This window comes from Coturnix japonica, chromosome 2 (assembly GCF_054131305.1).
Source record: "Coturnix japonica strain WE chromosome 2, WE-NBRP24, whole genome shotgun sequence".
NCBI classification, from domain to species: Eukaryota; Metazoa; Chordata; class Aves; order Galliformes; family Phasianidae; genus Coturnix; species Coturnix japonica.
In genome coordinates, this window is record NC_140664.1 from 4,173,613 (window position 1) to 4,196,270 (window position 22,658).

Below are 22,658 nucleotides of genomic sequence, written 5' to 3' on the forward strand. Positions count from 1 at the left end.
AGCAAAGACTGAGTGCTAGTCGTCATTCAGGTGCATATTTTTTCTGCAACAAGGTCAGAAAACAAGAAGAAAATCATAAATTTCTGTAGATGTAAATGGATGCAACTGCTCTCTAAGCAACACTGAAACATGTGCAAGTACACAGAACTACAGATATTTCCTACTTTGCAGTGCCAAAAAAATGCTAATACTTGGATATTTCTCCACTAAGCACTACACCAATCTGCAGCTTGACCCCAGTTGGAGGAAGGTTGCAGACCCATGGCTGTGCTTGTACTCTCTCTGACTGTCATGCTATTCCGTGACCCAAAGCCCCACAGAGACCTCAGCCCTCAGCTGCCCTAAGGCTCCCCTTCGACCTCACGCTTGCCATCATTTTCCAGCTAAAGGTTAATTACTCCGGGGGACGTTTCCATCCAAGCTGTTGCCCGCAGGTTGCAGTCCTTGCCTGAGCACTATTTTTAGACCAGCTCCTTCGTTGCTATTGATCCTAGTCACCCTCTGTTAATTAGACACACACAACACACACAGCATTTGCAACTCATTTATCAATTCTATTCAGCACTTCCCTCCCCTGAGATGTAATTTGGAGCCCTTCTTGAATCATGCTATTGATCTTTCCCAGCGTCTTTGCTATAGGATTCTCTGTGTTGCACACTATTTATAGATCCTTCCCCTTCTCCTGCTCTCCCTTGGGGAATCAGAAACGGGCAACGATAATCAGACTTCTATTTTTAAGAAGGAGTCGATCAAAACCACATATTTCCTTTTTCTTTTCCTTCCTTCTTTCTGTTGCTGCTATGCACAAGCTTTCTATCAGTAGGCGAAACCTTCCTGCTCTCCACATGGCATTCATAATGATTTCAGTAATGCTCAGGTGACACGATCCAGACTTTGCCCTGGGTGAAATTCTGTTTGCTGAATTAATGAAACAAATCCCTACTCCTTGCTGTGTCCAAGAGGTTCATGGAGGGCTCTGTGACCTGTTTTGGCTGCTCAGCCCGAGGTGCTCCAGAGGGCTTCAGTATCTCAAATGGAGTAGATCTATACCATTTTGAAGAGACCAGGTTCTCACTGCATGCTAAAGGAAGGTTGTCCAAAGACCTTAAGCAATGTGTAATCAGAAGTGAGAGACACTTTAAGGATGGAGGACAACAGTTACAAGCCCTGGTGTGCTCAGATTTGAGAAAAATCTGAAATGAGGTTCAAAAGAAGTTGGGAACAAGTCATCCTTCATTGCATGACTGCAGAACACAGCTCTGATACAGGAGAAGGCCTGCAGTTACCATCATAAGGTGATACCAGGAGGGACAGCCTTGACTTGAAGCATTAACACAGACTTAGGCTTCCTGTGATGGCACTGAGTGCCAATGGCTCAGCTGGGGAATGTTACCCAGGGATGAGCAGGATGTCAGGAAAAGTCCTGGCTGGAGGTTGTATAGTTGTATGGCTGTGGTGTTCGGGGCTGTCCATGTAGAGCTGTGGTGTTTGTTTGGGACTGTGGCAATTGGGGTTCTGTGTGTCGAGCTGTGGTGTTTAGGGCTACATTGCTTGGGGTTGTGCATGCAGAGCTATAGGGCTCTTTTTCTGTGGCTGTGGTTTTCAGGGCTCTTTGTGTAGAGTTTTGGTGCTTGGGACAGTGTGTCTACAGACCTGTGGTGTTTGGGGCTATATGTGTTTGGATGTGGTGTTTGGGGCTTAGTGCATATAGCTGTGGTCTTTGGGGCTCTTTGTGTGGAGTTGTGCTTGGGGCTGTGTGTGTAGAACCATGGTGTTTGGGGCTGTGGTGTCTGGGGCTGTAGTGTTTGGGGCTATGGCATTTGCAGCTGTGCGTGTAGAGCTGCAAAGCTGTGGTGTTTGGGGCTATAGTGGCTAGGGCTGTGGTGTTGGGAACTGTATGTATAGAGCTGTGTTGTTAGGGAGTTTGCAAGCATAGCTCTAGCGTTTGGGGTTGTGGTGTTTGGGGCTTTGCATACAATTGACGTTTGAGGCTGTGGTGATTGGGACTGTGATGTTTTTGGGGGCTGTGGTGATTGGGACTGTGATGTTTTTGGGGGCTGTAGAGTTCGAAGCTGTGGTGACTGAGGCTGCGTATGATAATCTGTGATACTGAGAGCTGATATTGAAGCTGTGTGCGCAGAGCTGTGTACTTGGGGTATGCGCCTGTACAGCTCTGAGGGTGCGGCGTTCAGGGAACCGTAGTGTTTGAGGCCGTGGGGCTGCGCTTGCAGATCGCTCCGTTTAACACCGCATCGACTGGAACCGCATCTTACAACTGCGCCGCCCGGCCCGCCCCGCCGCCGCCACCACAGCCGCCGCCCGGCCCCTCTCGGCGGCCGAGGCGTGGCCAAGCCCGGGGGAGGCGGGAAGGAGCAGGGAGCCCCGCGGCCGCTCCCTGACAGGACGGAGCCGAGAGGGTTAAGCCGCTCCCCGCGGCGGGCCGAGCCGAGCTCCCGCCTCCCCGTGCCGGCGGCGGAGCGAGCACACACCCGCACACACTCACACTCACACACACACACACACACGCGCAGGCGATGGCTGAGGGGCGCGGGCTTCATTTTCCCCGAGATGATGTCAAGAGCTTGGGAGAAGGAGGAGGAAAAGGAGGAGGACGGTTGCTCTTTTTCTTAACGGCTTTGTTCTAAAAATCATCCGAAATAAAGCAGCCCCAGCCCCGAGAGCAGCCGTGAAAGTAGCCTTTTTTTTCTTCTCTTTTTTCTTTATTTTTTTTCTTTTCCTCCTTCCCTCCCCCCCACCCCCTCCTTTTTTTTTTTTTTTTTTTTTTTTTCTTTTTTCTTTTTTTTCATCCAGCTTTGTGAGCTTTGAGCTCCCCTCCCCACTCCCCTCTCCCTCCCCGGGGGAAGGCTCCGGCTTTTTCCGCTCCGCCCGCCCGGTGCAGGTGCTCCGCGGCTGCCGGCCGCTTCCTCGCCTCGCTCCCTCCCTCCCTTCTCTCTCCCGGCGGTCAGGGCGGCTCCGAGCCGCTCCTCCCGGCTCCTTCGGGGCGCTGGCTGCCCTCCGCCAGGTCCACGCCGCCGTCCCGCCGCCCCCTCCTCCCGCCGGAGCGGCGGCTCGGCCCGGTTCGCCCGGGGATGCTGCCCTCAACTCCCCGCCCGCCGCCTGACACCACCGCCGCCGCCGCCCTCTCCGCACCGGACTCCGCTCCGCTGCTCTCTCCGCGGCCACCTGCAGCAAACCGGCTCCCCGCTGCCCGCCTCGCACCGCGGCGGAAGGAATAAAGAGCTCAGCCCGTCCCGACCTGCCCGGCCGGCGTTCCCTGAGGCCGGGGCGGGCCGGGCCCCGCGGGCTGTACCCGACGGCGGCCGCTTCTCCTCGTCCCCTGCGCGGTTCCACGCTGATGGACGCGCTGCCGCCGCTCGTTCCCCCCGGGCAGCGCCGCGTCGCCGCCTGAAGAAAACTTGGGACGGGGACGGCCCCGCCCGGGCTGCGGGGGACTCTTCCCCGCACCAAGTTCGCGGGGGGACCCACCCGCCTGCTACAGGACTCCGGCCCGGGGCCGCCGCCCAGCGCTCCCTTCCTTCGGCGAGAGCTCGGCGGGGACCCCCTGCCCCTGGCCTCGGTGCTGGGGAGGAGCTGGGGTGCCCTGGATGGCCCTGCGCACTGGGACAGCTTGGTTTGGGCAGGTCTTGCGCAGAGTTTCCCGGCTTCAAGGCACCTGGTCCCGACGCTCCAGCAGCCTCCTGTGCCTCTCCTCTTCCCAGGAGCCCGAGCAGGCGGGCGGGGAGCGGCCGCAGCCGCAGCACAAGCTGCCCCGGAGCAGCCGTCAGCCCCCCCGGCAGCTGCCCCATTGCTGCGGCTGCTGCGGCCTGTCGGATCCCCGGGCGGCCAGGGGGGGACATGGTCCCCTCACTCGCCCCTTGCTGGCGGCCATGAAGAGGCAGAACGTGCGGACCTTGTCCCTCATCATCTGCACGTTCACCTACCTGCTGGTCGGGGCTGCCGTCTTTGATGCCCTGGAGTCCGACAACGAGATGCGTGAGGAGGAGAAACTCAAAGCCGAGGAGATCCGGCTCAAAGGAAAGTACAACATCACCAGCGAGGACTACCGGCAGCTGGAGTTGGTGATCATGCAGTCCGAGCCACACCGGGCTGGTGTCCAGTGGAAATTCGCCGGTTCCTTCTACTTTGCCATCACGGTCATCACGACCATTGGTGAGTGTTTCATTTTGGGGAGGGGGCGAAAGCTCTTCCAGATTGGAAGAGGGGCAAGGGGGGCTGTAGCATGCAATGGGTTAAGTGCTGGATGAGTTTTTTGGCTTCCCTCCCGTGTTATGCAATTCATGACTCTCCATGGACAACTTGTTGGACTTGGATTTGTCCCGCATCCCTTCCTGTGGTGATGAAGCCTGGGTGTCGCCTGGGTGGGATGGTGGCTATGCCAAGCTGTGGCATGGGTAGCAAAGAGAAGGGGGAGGGAAGAGGTGTGATGACACTCTTGAGAGGGGGGTCATTTCTGGATGAGGCTCTCTGGGGGTTCTCTGCAGGAAGAATGAGGCTCTATCATCATGCTCCTCCTGGGATGTGTATGCACCTTTGCTTAAGAGATGCAGAGAAATCTTAAACGTAAGGCAGATGATTGAGTATGAAAATGATGAAGACATGGGAACTGTCTAAGCTGGGAGACCTCTGGATGTATCTGGAGCTAAGGGTAGCCCTACTTTGCCAAACTTTGTCTTGGCGTTGTCGGCACGGGTTCCCATTGCTGGGCCTGTCCGGGGCATTCCCAAATGTGTTCCTGAAGTTCTCTTTGCAGTTGGAGCATCAACAGGTCACAGAGTGCATCTCCTCTTTGCGGGCATACAGCCCAGAGGAGTGATGTCTTCTGTCACGTCTACATTGTCAGGTTTCCCAGGACAATAGAGTGGATACAGCCACAGGCTGTCATTTTGTACTTACCTGCTTTGTTCAGGTAAAACAGGGCATATTGCATAAAGTTTGCTTCCCTGTCATAAAAATAACTACCATGATAACTGGAAGCTGCAGCGTGCATGCAGAACTGTGCTACAGCTCTGGTTTTGTCTTGATTAGTAGTTGTGTTCTTCCTTGTTTTGCATTCAAGGTGGATTTACCGAGACAGTTGACTTGTCCTTCTCCCAGCACTTGTAGATGCTCCCCTCTAACATCTGGGGAGCTCTGACCCTTCTTGCTCAGTGGCTGTTTGATAGCACAGAGAGCAGGATACAAAAGACTCCTTTACTAATACAGAAAGATTCAGTCTTTTTTTTACCACTTGGAGCTCGTTACAGCCAACTTCCACGTTGCCACCTGAAGCTATTTTGGGTAGAATATGCCATCCACCATACATCGAGCTGCAGTTACTTAAATTTGCACCTGACTGTGTTGTATGTGTTGCATTAAATTTTTCCTTTGAAAAACTCTGGCACCATGAAGCCTATTTGTTCCTAACAAAGATCAGTTTTTAAATAGGACTATCTTTTTTTTTTTTTTTTCTTTTTTCTTCTTCATATTAATTATTTTCTTCATATATTAATTATCAGATGGCTCGGATTTCTGATATTCATTACAATTTCATAACTTTCTTTTCTCCTTTACTTACGGATACTCTTTAACTTGATTTGAGTCTTGTCATTTATTTGTTCTAGGTGAATACAGGACTATCATGCCCTGGATTATGGCAAGGCTTCCCCACACATGCCTGTATACACACATAGTGCCCTTTACTCTTGCCTAAGTGGTGGCTGCAGTACTTTGTGTTCTTAAGCTTGGTTGGTGAGAAGCAGAAAAGGTTTTTATAACAGTAGTTTGCTGTTTTGATCGTATTTTACCTGGAAAAGAGTACAGCTTACTTGGAAGCCCATGACATTCTCTCATGCAAAGAGGTGAGATTCATTTAGAAAGCTCAGAGCACGTCATTGTGCAGAGAGTAGTGTACATTTCTGTAGGCAGAGGCACTTTGGGATGTCAGAATTGTTTAAGTTTTACATGTATATAGCAACAGGGAGCCACTGGGAGGGAGAGCAATAATAAAGAATAGTGGAGAAAGACAGACATTGTTTGATGATTGTTCATTTGGGAAGCTCTGCTCTGGGAGGATGTGTGTTCTGTCTTTGAAAACTTTATTAATAGTTACTATCTTCATTTTGCCAAGTGTCTTTCTATTTTATGTATCTCTTCAGTACTGCAGTAGTTTTGGAATATTGTGAGATCTGTCAGTTGCCTGTGTAAGTTACCATGTAAGATTTTTCTTTATTTTTTAAATTTATCTTAAAAGAATTTGTTCCACAGGGGGAGAGTGCAACTTTATATATTACAGTTCTCAGGGAAATAAGAAAATACTCATTCTCTGTGTTTCCTGCATTGGACAGTTATCTTAGATGTTCATCTTAATCTTATGTGATGGCTCCTATTTTTAGTCTGCGTGTATGCTCTCATATACATTTCCTTCTCCCTCTGAAACCTTCAAGAGGCACGTGCAGTGTACGCATTAGAGAATGTGCTGTAGTCAGTAAGTACTCATGTAAAGTGCCCCTAAATAACCATCTCAGACTGACTGTTGAAACAGAGTGAGTAAAAACAATCGTTGCATATTCCAGAGTAGTAAATCTGCCCCTACAAACTTCTCTTCTGAGAAGTGCAAGAGGAATCAGTGCACCTCATAGTCTAGTAATATGCATATAACAGCAGACTAATTTATGTCTAACTTAATTCTGTTACTTATACCGCCTTGCTAGCAACATATGCGATTACCTCTTTACCGTGTTGATTTAAACTGCGTGGCTTTAATTAAAATCAAAGGCGATCCTCGCTATTCGCGGAACAACACCCGGTCTCGGTCTGCTTTCACCGCGGGACGTGGTGCTGAAGGGACAGCTCCGGCAGCCTCCGCGCCGCCGAGTCCGGCCGCCCTGCTGAGCAGCCTCTGCCTTGAGTAAGGCTGCGGGTCTTGGTCAAGCTCAAAGTCTTGCCTCCTCGGGAGCACTGCATTAAGGACCTGTCTGGGTTAAAGTACAGTAAACTCAAAGCCTCCCGTGTGAGGCAGAGAGGTCTGACCAACTCTCACATTTCCTCAAATCTTTTGCTTTTTATTAAGGGATGGTAGGGTGTTGCTCACTTGTCATGAATACTAAACAAGAGGGAGTTGATCAAGTAAAAAGAAGCAGGTTGCTCTTCCACCTGTGACAATATTTATCCCTACTCCCCAGGCGCAACATTGTTATCTTTATTTTCCTTTTTTTTATTAACTCAGCTGTGGGTACTACAATATTTGGTGACTCTGCTCTTAAAATGCAGTATCAGAAAAGAAATGTCATGCAAAGTGTTGATCATGTTTGAATTCTGAGAAAGTTTTTTGGTGATCAAATGAACTAATAAACTGTTCTTGGCTCTCACCAGTTGCTGAGTTTATTTCAGGATTGTTCTGACTTTGGAGTTAGTATAATTTCCTATCTGTTTACAATTACACAGCCAAAATGATGACAGAAAGTGATTTACGCCAGTTCTCCATCCAGATGTTTAACTTTTGTGAGATGTGCTGTAGATTTTGACAGTGAGTTAATCAAGAGGCTGGATACAGTGAATGAAAACACCAACTTTTGAAACTAGAAAGTAGTTCTTAGGTTTTCTACTAAGTTTTAATGCCCTTTTCTACAGGTCTATGTGTGGCTAAACTGATTCCATATAATATGTCAACACTGTCTAAATGTGTTGTTGGTATGAGTATTGCTCTATGATTTAGGCCTTAAAGGGTGATAGTCATACTTGATTTAACACCACCGAGCTCTAGTAAACAGTGAATATTTCTGGAGGCTTGTGTAGAATATAAAGAACTGAAAACTGCTTATGTCACCCTAAGATGAACTGAAACAACAAACAGATTGAGGATTTTTATTTTTTTTTCCTGAGAAGTTACTGTAAGTAGAGCAAAACTGAAACCGTGTGTGCAGTGAATTACTAGTCTCTTTTTCTAGCTTTTAGGTTTTTGTTTTGAGTCTTAAACTTGCTATAAACAGTGGCTGAATGTTCCTGGTGAGCAGAGACAAAATAGTTTTGTAGAATATGGTGCCAAATCTGCAACGATGAGTGGAATAACCACCTACTGACAGCAATTTGGCTACTGATATCTAAAGATTTGGGGAGGAGATGGCTTACTTTAAGCAGATGGTGGCCTGACAGCCAGTTTGAACCTGCATTAATGAACTAAGCAAGCACATGTTTAAATCCATGTCAGGATAGTTGCCTCCGTTCCTCATCCTTTCTCTGCATCACTTCACCTTTCTGTAAAAGGAGTATAAAATACTCACCAAGATGATGTTGTTGCAATTTTTTCTTTTCTAATTTGGGTTAGAAAAGCATGTCTTTTAAAAGCATGAAGCTTAAAAGCATGAATTATTTTGTCAGTATTTATCTTTTTATAAGGCCAGCCTCTGGTGAATGGAGTCTGCTTCTGTTTTTTTTATATCCAGCAATATTTAAATTCATTCAAATGAAAAGCTTTGAGTGGAAAATATATGTATATGAAAATAAAGAAAGGAAGAAGACAATATAGGAGGGGAAAGACAGAGGACAAATACATTAATGCTTTTTTCAGTTACATGCTGCATTTGTGAGTTACCAGGAACCTGAGGACCATAGCTCATTTAAAAAACCAAAACAAAAACAAATGATCAAAAAGCAACTCAACCCTTTGTGGGTTGACGTCATTCTATTATTAATAAACTCAGGTGAAAGTAGAGAGTAAGATTTTCTGGTGACGTGAATGCTTGTAGATCCACTAATGCGATGAATCTATTTTGATTTATCCCATCTGAAGCTTCAGTGGAGAATACTGGATGATTTAGTGGAGGGTTGTTAGTTAGGGTGGTATGGTTAGGTCATGGATAGACTTGATGATCTTTAAGGTCTTTTCCAACCTGAGTGATTCTATGATTCTGTGACTGATTCCATGATCAGAATTTGTAAGATTTGCTTGTGGCAAAGGGGAGGTCAGCTTCCATGAGCCACATGAAGGTGAATATTTTCTAGAGCTTGCTCTCCTGCAAAACAAAGATATTCTGCAGTATCTTTTCATACTTTGTTTTTTGCCTCACTGAGGATTAACAAAGAAGATTGTCCAAATAATATTCTGCTAAGGCGGAAGGGACTTTGTCTACCTCCTTTTCTCACATGCTCACAGAAACAGTTTCTGAGTTCTTGAAAACTGGTTTTGCAATTATACCTGACATTCCTGACAGAGGGACATTAGCAAAAGCTTTTTAAAATCTGCTGATAAGCAAGCTCAAACTGATTCTGAACTGCACCTACCAGCTGCATGGCTTATTGACAGGGTGAATATCCAGTAAAAGTCTGGAAACATTTATGGGAAAGCATCGAGAAACCTCTAGCCGCTCTACTTTGTGCTGGTGTCAGCAGATTTCCTTAGCATCCCTAGTCTTGTGAAACTGGCATTTTGTAATCTTGTAGAATTTGGTGCCCTCTCTTTTCTTTCTAACGATTCTTCTTCACTTCTTTAACTGAAGCAAGCGAGATTTAAATTAGGCACTAGCACACTCTTTCTGGTTGTCTGGGTAGTTGTGTGCTGGAGGAGATTGCCTAAGGAAGCTGTGGAATCTCCGTCATTGGATGGTTTTAAACAGAGTTTAGACAAACATCTGTCAGGAATGGTTAAGTTACAGCTGCTTTTGCCCTTGGGGACGACGATGGAGTGGATGACCTCTTGGAGTCTTTATCAGCCTTATGTTCAACAATTTTCTTTTGCCATGTCTCAGTCTCTTAATAGTTCTTACACTGCTTGTTTTTTCTTGAAAAAGAACACCAAATATATTTTCATTCTGTTTTCACCATTCCGTGATCTTCTCTTATTCAGTATTCTTCTGTGCAGTGAAATCATTTGTGTGCCTTTGTAAGTGTCACCATAGAAATGTCTGTTTGCCCACTGATAAGGTGGTAAGTTAGCGGTGTCATTGAGTCTTTTGGGGTAGTAATTAGCTGAAAAGAAAGTGATCCCCCCCGATACAGGATAGCAAGCATGCATAGGGCAATAACTGGGAGAGAGAGAAGGCACTCTAGACTAAGAATATTGGATGAAGTTTGTCTGTTAGCTATTGGCTTGTTTCCACTAGAAAGTGGAACTCCTTTGCTTTCTCTGGCAACAGCAGCAGAACGGTGAGACTTGAATTAAAAGAAAATTGATTAATGGCAAGCTTTCAGTTTGGACATCATGTTTTGGGACTGACCCTATCGGTCTGGCTAAAGCAAGAGCCAGAGCGCCATCATCTTCTCTTGCAGGCAGTCTGAGCTGAGGTGCTTAGTTCCTTCAGTGCTGGAGCATGTTTCTTCACGAATGCTGAAAACCATGCTCATGGTTTCGAACTGGAGTTACACAGCACTTTATATTCAGAATGCTGTTCTGACATTAGGTGATTCATCTTCAAAACACCTCTGTAAAAATTATCCTCAATTTAGAGACAAGAAGATAAAATGACTTTCTGAAGATTCAGGTTGGGAACTATTTCTAATTGCCTAGCAGCTCACTTCTCTGTCTTTCAGACCATGTGGTAGTTTATAACCAGATTAAACAGCTGAGAGGAACCAAAGGCACAGATCCATGATGAATTCCAGGTGATATTAGCAAACTCCAGCAACGTAGGTCTTCCAACATACAGTAACAGCAGAACCTCGAGTTTTCTTATGTCAAGGAGAATTGACAGTTCTTAGGGCTTTTAGTTACCTGCTTCTAGTGGATTTTTCCTGAGAATCCTTGACTGGATTTGGATAACAGCTACATGAAATATCCTTTGTAACAGATGCTAACAAGGACAGTTGCTGATGATGCAGAACTAATCTGTAAGAGTCCTTGCTGCTTCTAAGTTGAACTACAGCTTAATGTGAACTAAGAGCAGATGTTTTCTGTATGTAGCAGGTATGTTCATCTCTTTCAGTTGTGGAAGTTTTTGAATGAAGTCATAGACTATTTCAGAAATTCCACACATGTAGATTGGTTTAATGCAGATTAATTTTAAATCATTCATAGAATCATAAAATCCTTAGAGTTGGAAGGGATCTTTAAAGGCCATACAGTCCAACTTCCCTGCAGTGAACATGCACAGCTAAATCAGGTTGCCCAGGGCTTGATCCAGTCTTACCTTGAAAGTATCCAGGGACGGAGCATCAACCACATCTCTAGGCAACCTGTTCCAGTGCCTCACTGCCTTCATTGCCTTTGGATACAGTCAATGGGATATACTGACCTTTAGCTAGAAAGCTTGGAGCCTTCCCACTGTTAACCTGTATTCTCCTAGGTCTTTACAACTTGACTAGCTACAACTAACATTGATGTTGACAATGTAGCTATTGTAGTTACAGTGTAGTTTCTTAATGATGGTTTTTTATACTTTTTATCTGTTTTGGTGGTGATGTGTTAAAAAAATTTGCTTTCTTTCATTGCAGCCTGGCAGCTGACAGTCTCTTCTGATCCACTGAAACATTTTTTGTTGTTTGTTTTTGGTAGGGTAAAGCATGCTTTTGTTTCAGGGGAAAAATCTTCCAATTTCTTTTCATTGTTATCATTATTTTCTGTTTAGTAGCTATCTGGCCATTTTTATTGCATTGCCAGTGGCTACAAGGGGTATATGCAATAGCTAGTTCGTTAAAGAGTTCAGTATGCTTTTTAATTGTTTTCAATAGTGAGATGATTTGGGTGTATCAGTGAAAGACACATCTCTATTAAGGACTGATGTATTTCTTTCTTGTTAGGATGTTTAGGAGGGAATAGTCTGTATTGTCCTTCCAACTAGCTGCACCAGCAAGAAGAGCTTCAGAGAAAAGCAGGCTAATATTGGGGTTAAAAGGTATCTGATGGGAAGCTGATTGTCTACTTGCTCTCCCTTTGCAGAAGAGGATTGCTCCATTTGCTAACTGTGAGATGTCTCTGACAGGAAAATTTCGCAGAGAGCTTTAGGACACAGACTGATGAATGAAACCTACAGCAGTTCGCTGTAATTGTATAGTGCAGGAGATTAGCTGCAAGGAAATGTTTGTAGACTCTTTAATTTAAGGATATTCTTGACATACTGAAAGAAGGTAGAAATAAAAGAAATCTACTCCTCAGGCAACTGGCACTGTCATCAGTATCCGATATTTATTACCATTAACTCCTGGAGATGTCTGGGTGCAGATGGGGTATTTTATTTCTTCCACTGCCTTTTCTTTTGTTTTCCCATTGTGGGGATGTACTTCTACAGTGTTTAAATCATCAATCATTGCTATAGGTGCTGTATTAGAAATTAATCACTGTAACAAACCAATGACCGCTGAGAATTTGAATTGAATTTGGAATTTTCACTTTGCTGCATCTAGGACTTTTCTGGACCAGACCCAGTAGGAAAAAGCATCAAATACTCTTGTTTCAGAGGTCTAGACCTCTACAGAATTCATGAACAGTTGGTGTTTGCTGCTAATTGTTTGGACTATATGGTGAAAGAGGTGTGGCTTCATTGAGTGAAGATAGTATTACTGACAGCAATCATTAAAAAAAAAATCTGAAGCATGGTATGTACGTTGACTCTGCTCTGGAAGCTTAGGGGACCTGCAATAAAGTGAACTCCAGGAACAGGAGCCACATGGAACCCTAACTACAAGCTTCTGTGTGATAGCTATATTGTATAATGTACTGCATCTGAAATGTGTTAAAACTCTTGAGGAGTTTTGATTCTAATCTTGGAGACTGATTATAATCTTGCGTCTGGGAAGGACATCATACCTGCAGAAGAGACTGAAAGTCTCAGTGCTCCTCCACAGTTATTCTGGTCTTTGGGAACTTTTTGTGTTTCCAGAGGTAGATCAGAAGCCGTAGAAAAGTACCTTTCACGCTAAGAACGACAGTATTTTCTTCTGAGGACTAGAAATAATAGAAGGATGTCATTTCATTATTTTCCAGATTTGTTACATAGATGAGGCTGTCAAAAAATCTGAATTGCTGTAGAATCCTAAGGAGGAAAACAGCATGAAGGTTTGGGAGGCAACGTCTGAGGAGTGAGAGTCTGTCCCAGCATTTGAAGATATTATTCACCATCAGTCCACTACATCCTCTGTAAAAGGGCCTGATCTAGGAATTGTTTGCTGCTGGGCACCAAACAGGAGCTATCTTTATAGTCTTTTCTGCAGTATTATTTGTTTTAGAATTATGCTAAATTCTAGACAACTGACTGTTAAAACAGTGATGGTGATCTGTGCCATTGGAAGCACCTGAAAATCCCAGGAATTTTACCTGAATACTTCAGTTGACCTTTCAACTGATGTATTAAGAATTCAGTGATATCCTCAAGCTCTCTCCCTCAAAGTTTCTCCCTTCCTTCTCTGTTTAATGTGTCACTGAATCTCAAGAAGAGGATGGACACGATAGCTATTTGGTCCGTGCTGATGCTCTGTCAGATTTTACATTATTTTTTGGTATTTTTGCCTGACAAACAAATGAGCATTGAGTCTTTTGGCAGCAAAGGCTTAAGCCCATGATTTGCTCTTAAAAACACATCCTGCCTAGTAGTGAAAAGCCTGTTATTTAAAGGGCACTTTTCAAAACAATTAGGGCTTTAGGAGCAATGTATTTGCCTTAATGAGTGCACTCTGCCAGTCAGAGCAAGCAACATAAGCTGATACCTACTCATGTAGGCCAACAGAAACAAATTAGCAGTGTTACAAGTCGGTTTGTGAATGCACTGCACATCCAAGAGGTTTGTTTTAATGCGTGAGAAGCACTTGATGGGTTTCAGAATGCCTTTGTTTTTGTTTTCTTCCCAAATATCCACCACCAATTTTATTTTCATGTAGAAGCTTTTGTACCTCTCCTGTCCTTGTGATAGCTAAATCTCTATGGGTTGCATTCAGTTCTGGTTTAACTTCTTGGACTGGCACCAGAGATCATTTTCCATAAAGCCTCAGTACTCCTACACAGCTTTTTCTGTATGAAGTTTGTTATCAATGCCCTTACAATGTAGGTAGGCCAGCTGCTGGCACTTTGGTATTTATTTGGTGATAATTTTTTAATCTTGGGTGGTTCACTTCTGTATCTTGGCTTCCAAAGCAGGGAAATAGCAATATCTTATGGTATGGATTTTTTCTTTTATTCCAACTGTTTTTTCTGTTCTCAAGATGAGCTGGTTCGTGATACTGAAGCAGTAGAAGGATTCAATGTAAGCTTAGTTTTGATTATTTAGCAGTAAGTGTCACAAGTGAAGTAGCTGGTGCTTGAATATTTGAGGTCCTGATTTGGATGACTGGTAGAAACCTAACTTGTAGGTTGGTTCTGAACAGTTAAAAATAATTCTGTGATCTCTTTGGAAAAAAGTCTTGCCTGGGGAGCTTTTAATATCCAACTAAAGCCACAGTTTGTTCCTGAAGAGCTTGAGTTTGATACAGTGAATGAGAAACTGTTAAACAGTAGCAAAAAAAGAGTTAGAGTAGCCATAGAGGAAATATCTTTTTAGTCATGATACCAGTGAAATACAACTATATTGCCTGGGGAAGGTGTGCTCTTCTTTGCTAAGCCTTGAGGAACAGGATAGACAAGCATCTGTCAGGAATGACTATGCATACAGTCCTACCTCGCGGCAAGTTATGGACTCATCTCCTGCCTTATTTTCTATGGTTCCGTACACACACAGGCTGTTTGAAGTTTGTCTTGGATCTTGCTTGGTATCTATGTAAGTTGATCATGTCCTTTTTTGCTGAAGGTTCCTGCTTCCCCGAGGGATTATTAGTGCATCCTACCATTTTGTCTCCAGCTGAATATCTAGATAAGAATCAAATTTTTCTCTTAGCAGCAACTGCTTGCTGTCAGCAGCGTCACCGGTTTTTTTTTATGGCTACTGTTTGAACGGCTCTACCAGTGGCTGTTGTAAGGAATAGCAAACACACTGCCTATCTCTAAAAAAGCAACAGGAGAAAACATGGGGAGTTAATGCTCATCAGACTAAATTTGATACTCAGAAGCATATTTGAGCAAGCAGTTAAACAATCAGTGTGGAAGTACCTAGGGGATAGCAAGGGACAAGCTGAAACCAACACAGATTTTTCTTGAGTAACTCATATCAGACTTCTCCGTTCATTCTCTTTTGTTTGGTTGGTGTTGTTTTTCTTGTCTGTTTGTTCATTTTGTTTTTTTTTTTAGTGGAATACCTGGCTTAGTTGATATTGGGGGAGTGATATTTCTTGACTTAAATTACATATGCTGTTATAAGCATTGTAGAGAAACAAAGACTGGATTGAGTTAGTGTAGGAGGGTGTAAGGTCTGAAAGCACATATGCTATAAACTAGAGGATGCACTGCATCTGTATTTATCTCATCTGTGACAAAAGAATTCTCCATGCAGGTGTATGGAAATTGGACAGAAAATACAAACTGGGTTGGCCTGTGCTAAATCTACAACTGGATAATTTCACAACAGGACTTAAAAAAATGCTAAAATCTTTATCGTAGTTTTCTGTCAGACTGAATGGCCGTAACGTGTACAGGGGTCTTACAGGGGTTTGTCTTGTGGCTGATACTATTCAATTTTCTCATTAATGGCTTGACTGGTAGAACAGAGAGAACACATATTATTAATTGTAAGGGGGGTTGCTAGCACTTCGGTGGGCAGAAGCAGAATACAAAATGATTTTTATAAATTGGAAAATGGTTTGAGATCAATTTGATGAAATTCAATAAAGACAAGTGCGAAGTACTACACTGCAAAAGGAAAAATCAAATACACCTAAAGAAAAATGATGTAAACTGACTAGATGCAAGTACTGCAACCAAAACATGGTAGTAAAGTGGATTGCAGTCTACATATGGCTCTGTGGCAAAAGATGTTCAAAATAGGCAGGTATTGGATGTAAATCACAGAAAGCAGTAATTCTGTTTGGTTGGTATTTTTAAGTCTTCAGCTTGAAAATTGGGGCCAGTTTAGGGTGCACAATTTTTTGAGAAAGGAACAGAAAAATCAAAGTGTCAGAAAGGGAAGCAAAACGCTAAGATAAAATGACCTGGCTTTCGTATGAAGTTGTTGTGGTTTAACCCAGCAGGCAGCTAAGCACTACACAGCTATTTGCTCATTCCCACCACCCTTCCCCAGTGGGATGAGAGAGAGGATTGGAAACAAAATAGAACTTGTGAGTAGAGATAAAAACTATTTACTAAGACAGAAAAGGGAAACGGAAACAAAAACATGATGTAAGCTATATATAATATGTCTGTATATCTCTCTATATCTGCATTTCAATTACTCACCACCTGCTGACTGATGCCCAGCTAACAGTACAACTGCTCTCTGATGGACGCCCTGCTAACAGCACTGTGTCTCACCACCTGCCAACTGATGCCCTGCCAATCCCCAAGCATTGGCCCACCTGTGGCTACCTCTGCATAGCTTTATAGCCTTCTGCATAATGTCATATGGCATGGAATATGGAATAACAACTTGTCTAATTTAGGCTAGCTGTCTTGGCTTTGCCCCACCCTACTGCCTTGTTGTATTGGTGGTGGCTTCACCAGGGGAAGGTTATGCTCAACTAATCTTGTGGCCTTCTATGATGGAGTGACAGTGTTGGTGGATGAAGGGAAGGCAACTGATGTCATTTACCTAGACCTGAGCAAGGCCTTTCACATGGTCCCCCACCACATCCTCATCTCCAAGTTGGAGGGAAGTGGATTTGATGGGTGGACAACTCGATGGATAAGCAATTGGTTGAAAGGCTGCAGACAGAGGGTGGTGGTCAGTAATTCAAAGATGATCTGCCCAACTTTTCACCAGTATTTCATCAATTAAAAGTAAGCGTTCCTCTGCTAAAGAGATGGAACATGATAAGTACACACCACGTGCGCAACAATAGTTTTACGTGCATGGCCATGGATAGGATATGAGGAAGTGGGATTGAAAATCAACCTCAACCCTACAGGTGCTGTATGTGAGTTACAAGGGGTGTTCAGCCAGGAAAATTGGCAGCTCTGTTTTCCAGTGGCCAGTCTCTCCAAGCAGCAGCCTGCTCCCAGCCAACTCCCCACAGCTTTATAGCCTTCTGCACGATATCACGTGCTATAGAATAACCCTTGGCCTAATTCAGGTGAGCTGTCCTGGCTTTGCCTCTCCCCCTGCTGTCACACCATAAAGGTGATAGCTCTTCCCCTTTTGAGTGGCCCAGCCTGCTCCTGAGTGTGCACCCGTCACTCAGCAACAGCCAAAACACTTGTGTACTATTAACACTATCTATCTCAGCTGTAACTAGTACTGAAATGAACAAAGATATTGTTGTGTCTGGAATAGAAGTAAATGAAGGGGGGAATAGTAGCAATCTTCAGGTTGTCATGAAGAGGGCAGTGATAAGTTTCTTCCACATATTTACTCAGAGTGTTTACACTGCAGCACGTCAGATGCAGGCTCTATCAGCAATGAAAACAGCTGTAATATGATCTACAGGGAGCCTCCAAAGTGCCAATGATAGGATATTTATCTGAATAGGTTAGTTGTCCAGCAGACATGGGCTTGGTATACTTGAGCCTGCCTCACTGCTGAGTGAACTAAGTTACCTGTTGAAGTTCTTCAAGCCATATGTTCCTATGAGTGGGGTATTGGTATCTGCTATGCAGAATGAAATGATGATTTGAACAACGTCTCAGTGATGGACTGAGATCTAAGAATCCTGCAAGAGCTCAAATAGTGTAATGAGGTGCTTCCTAGCACTCATTTTCTAGACTTTTATACTTTATGGTTGTTGCAGAGTACCATCCTAAATGCACTGTAACATTTGCTATGTAGCAGTGAACATCAGTATGGTTAAGGCTGAACTTGTCTTTAAAAGAATTGTTCTGCTAGAACATGCATCAATATGCATCTTGCAGCTCCTGCTCATTTTGCATCTTGGGTTACAAATTCTGTCATGTTGAAACAAAGGGGTTTCTCCTCTTTCCCTAAATCTCATGCATACAAACCAGCAATTTCCAGAACACAGACAATCATCCAATCTGTTATCTTGGCAGACACTGATGCCTTTCTACATTGGAAGAAAGATCTCTATCCCATAATACACCCGTGCAATATATGGTGATGGTGATTTCGTTGCTAACCCCTGCAGCAATCAGTTTATGCCCTCAAGCATGGGATTTGATTATCCTTGTCATTATCTTAGCCACAAATGTTATTAGCAGCCATAAAATTGTCCATTAAAGTGAGAGGAATTACTTGCCTGTACCAAGGGGAGAACAGATAATTTACTACACAGATTTTAAGCCTAAATTTACCTTTTATTTTTTTCCAAAACAGTCCTCCTAAACCTAAGCCTACGTACAAGCCTGTAAGCCTCCCTTCTTTTATTTTTTTGGATCTCACAACTCACTTTCTTCTTAATGAGCTTCATGTCTTTTCTTTAACAGTAAGATAAATAGATACATGCTATTCTTGAAATAATCCAGAGTCATGACCATATTGTTCCTCATGTTCCATGGTTTAGCTAAATTCTTCCCTAAGTCTGGAAGTGCAAATGTTCAGACTTTATCTGGGTTCCATAATTTTTGGCCTTCAGTATTAGCTCAGGCTTCATTACCACGTGAACGATTTTAGAGGACTAAGACTGACTTGGCATGCATGAATGGACTGTAACATCACTGGCTGAGTGCAGGATTGGTTCATCTGTTACTGGGAGTGTCATTTTTCTAGGTTTTCTTGATACTGCAGTAGTATGTATTTATGAGAGGAAGAGATGATATATCACAGGGACCAAGAAAAGGTGCTGTGGCTGAGTGGGTGAGATGCAGTGTCTGAAAATTTTCTTTGTCTTTGCTGGGACTGGCTGATTCATTCTCTTCCCACCACCCCTCTAATTCCTGTTCATATATCACTTCACCACAAAGCTGCTTTTTTATTCCCATGTTGTATTGTGTTTCCACCCCCTCCCATCAACAGGGAGTGGGAGAGATCACCCACGTCTTTCCCAACAGACAAAAATGGTGGAACCTGACAGACTGGGACAGATTCTGATCACAGTTGCTCTTTGTAAATCCTGTGGAACCTGGTTGTTTCAATGGAATTGTTGGCTTTAAAATGAGATGAATGTGTGTAGAATCTGATCTTGAGAGCCTGTATTTTAAAGGAACTATCCCCTCCTACTCACACAACAAATCCTCACACACACAATACAGCATCAATATTAGCTCATGTAGCAAATGGAAAATGTTGCAGTAGCCTGAAAGGAACAGAAAATGTTCTCAAACAGGGCTTAAGAAAGTAAATATAACCAACACAGTCAATACAGCTCCATATTAGGCTTTACAGATGTGTCTGTCTTTGTCTTGATTACACTACGCATATTTCAGTGATGTTCAAAAGGTATAATCTGAGGGACCTCATTTCAGAGCTTAGAGCTGATGTGCAGTGCAGGGTCTTGGACAGGAGGTCTGACAGAGATGGATGTTTAATAACAGAAGAGGTTTTTCCCTTTCCCCCCTAAAGGAGCATTAACTGAAAAAAACAGGTGTAAATATATATACAGAATGGTTATATATTCATGGGTTTTCCAGTATTATTAGAAACAACTCCTCAAGAACTCTTGTTTACTGAGTCATCACCACTGATTCAAAAAATGACTTTGCAAGAACAAGTGTTTGTTCCAGGACATTCAAGAGTGGACAGCCTTTTACCATTCCGCATTCTAAAAGCTTTACATTCTTCAGCTGCACTTCTGCTTGTAGGAAATCCTAGACAGAGGAACATCCTTATGCTTTTCAGTCTATGTCTCATGGTCTTCCTTTATTCTTGACATCTTCCAACACTGTCAGCAGTATTCAAGCTATTCTTGCTCCCTATTGAATTTATTCAAGCCAAGCTGCTTTTGGCTGCTAAAGGCATTCCCTTTTTTTCTTCCTTTGAGAACTTTGTGTTCCTTTTGATGTAAGAAGCAAGAGAAAGGACTGTGGCCTGAGTGGATGGCTGATGATCTTCCCAACCATGCCATCAACTGTCTCAGTAGGAGCGATGTTAGATCTGGGAGGAAGAAATCATGTTTCCAGGAGCTGAGACCATTCTTTAGTTGTTTGCCTTGTATACGAAATATAGTAGGAACATCCTGTATACTTTGGTGACTTTTGCTTCCAATTACAGTTCAGAGCTCTGGATCATTTTCTAGCTTAGCACACTGGTAAAGACTTTGAAGAAGAAAGGGAAGTTGAAGACATATGATAAAACAAAGTGGACTATTGCTTGGAATCATTTTTTCAGTTGATTTTGTGAAACAGAAATATTTGGTTTTGTTAAAAATCATGCAGACTTGTTCCCAGAAGACATGTGCTTCTCTTTCTCATGACCAGATTGAGAGAGCTGCAGCCTTGTTTTCTGCAACGAACTCAAGGAAAGCTGGATCAATTGGCTGTTTGCTAAATTAGTTGGGCAAACAGGTGGCCACAGAATCCATGATGTTGGCCTCCTTTGTAACGTATCCCCAGGTAAGTGTCTTTGGCTGGGATAGGAGAGACATGCACCTGTTTGAGTGGGTCCAGAGGGAGGCCACAAAAATGCTCCAAGGGATGGAACACCTCTTATTCAAGGACAGGATGAGAGAGCTGAGGCTGTTCAGCCTGGAGAAGACTTCAGGGAGACCTGAAAGCAGCCTTTCAGTATCTAAAGGGGGGATATAAGAAAGAAGGGGACAGACTTTTTTGGAGGGTCTGTTGTAATAGGATGAGAGGAAATGATTTCAAACTAGAAGAGTGGAGATTTAGATCGGATATAAGGGAAAAGGCTTTTACAGTGAGGATGGTGAAGCACCTGAATGTGTTCCCAGAGATGTGATGGATGTCCCCTCTTTGGAGACATTCAAGGTCAGGCTGGGCAGGGCTCTGAGCAACCTGATCTAGTTATAGTTGTCCCTGTTCATTGCAGGGGAGTTGGGCTAGATGGCCTTTAAAGATCCCTTCCAACTCAAATGATTCTACAATTCCATGATTCTATCAGTCTGAGTGTTTGTCTATCAGAAAATAGATAGAATGTATAGAATCATGAAATAGTTTGTGTTTGAATGGACCTAAAGGTCATCTTGTTCCAATCCATCAGAAGGGATGACCACTAGAGCAGCTTGTCCAAAGCCCCATCCAACCTGTTCTTGACCACTTCCAAAGGTGGGGCAACGACAGCTTCTCTGGACAATCTGTTTCAGTGCATCATTACCCTCATAGTAAACAATTTCTTCTTTATGTCTAATCTAAACCTATTATCTTCTATTTAAAACAATGAGCCCTTTCTTCTTACTACTCCTTGATAAAGAGTCTCTTTCAAGCTTTCTTGTATGCCCCCTTTAGGTACTGGAAGGCTAAAATAAGGTCTCTTTAGAGTCTTCTCTTGTCCAGGCTGAACAAGCTCAGTTCAATTATCCTTTCTTCATAGGAAGGATGCTTCAGCTCTCCAGTAATTCTCATGTCCCTCCTCTAAACTCACTCCAACAGCTTCACATCTTTCTTGTTCTAGAGTCCCCAGACCTGGATGCAGGTAAGATTCTCACAAGGACAGAGCAGAGGAGAATAACCTCCCTAAACCTGCTAGCTGCATTTCTTTTGAAGATGTCGACAGTATGATTGACTTTCTGTATTGCATACATACATGAATGGGTCATGACAAGCTTTTCATCAATGAATACCACAAAGTCCTTTTCTGCAGGGCTGCTCTTTATCCACTTTTTGCCCAGCCTGTATTTATTTTTCTTTTTACCCTGACCCATGTGCAGGACCTTACAGTTGGCCTTGTTGAACCATGTGTTGTTTGCCCACCTCTCAAGCCTGTCAAGGTCAATCTGGATGGCATCCCTTTCTTCTGTTTTTTCAACTGCACCACTCAGCTTGGTGACATCTGCAAACTTGCTGAGGATGTACTCAATCCCACTGTCCATGTTGCTGGCAAAGATGTTAAATGGTACGAGTGCCAATACAGATGACTGAAGAGCACCAGTCCTCACTGGTCTCCACCCGTACATCAGGCTTTGTGAGTATGCTCACTGAGACTGCCAACAAGCTTGCTGAAGCTGTGTTTCACTATGTTTGCTTTCCTATTAAAGTGATAGAATTACCTGAAATTTGAACATTTTATAGTAGGTAGATAGATTTCTTCTATATGTAAAGATTTAAAGCAACATGCTCCAACCCTTTTACAACTGTCCATAGGCACTCTGGGACATCTGCAACCTTCTTGAAGGGGAGACTGAAAGCTTTTGTCTCTCTTCTGGCTTCCCCTTCACCTCTCAGCTGCAGTGTTTGGTATCAGTCTTGCTACTCAGAGTGCCTACAGAGTGAGTGAGACCTGGGGCCCAGGTTTCTTGTCTTTTTAAAGGCATTCTCTGAGTTTGTGCTCAGAGAGAGACAGAAAGATCAAAGGCTGCACAAGTGCGCTGTGCTTGATTTTGCTTACACCAATATGAATCGATTGACTTCACTGAGTTATGAGGGATTTACAGCTGGGGGAGAACAGATTCTGACCTAATGGCTCCAATAGAGGCTTTTCTTGGATGAGCAATGTAATTAGAGCACTGGAACAGACAGACTTCATGACTCATCTGTGGGTCTGCAGTGTTTTGTTTGCTTCTAGTAGGGTGTTCACTAGTGTCACCACTTTCACTTCACTTGTGGGCTGATCTAATGAAGGACCAACCTTTGCTTGAACAGAGATCTT

General features: G+C 43.7%; 1 protein-coding gene across 1 annotated transcript in view; it reads left to right on the forward strand.

The window, feature by feature from the left end:
• The first annotated feature begins 2,012 nt into the window (after positions 1-2,012).
• Positions 2,013-22,658, forward strand: part of KCNK9 (potassium two pore domain channel subfamily K member 9) — an 85,496-nt gene continuing 64,850 nt past the window's right edge. Inside the window, exon 1 of the mRNA XM_015856406.3 lies at positions 2,013-4,170. Coding sequence (XP_015711892.1) covers positions 3,606-4,170 — 565 coding nt within the window. The 5' untranslated portion in view covers positions 2,013-3,605. The remainder of the gene's footprint in view (positions 4,171-22,658) is intronic.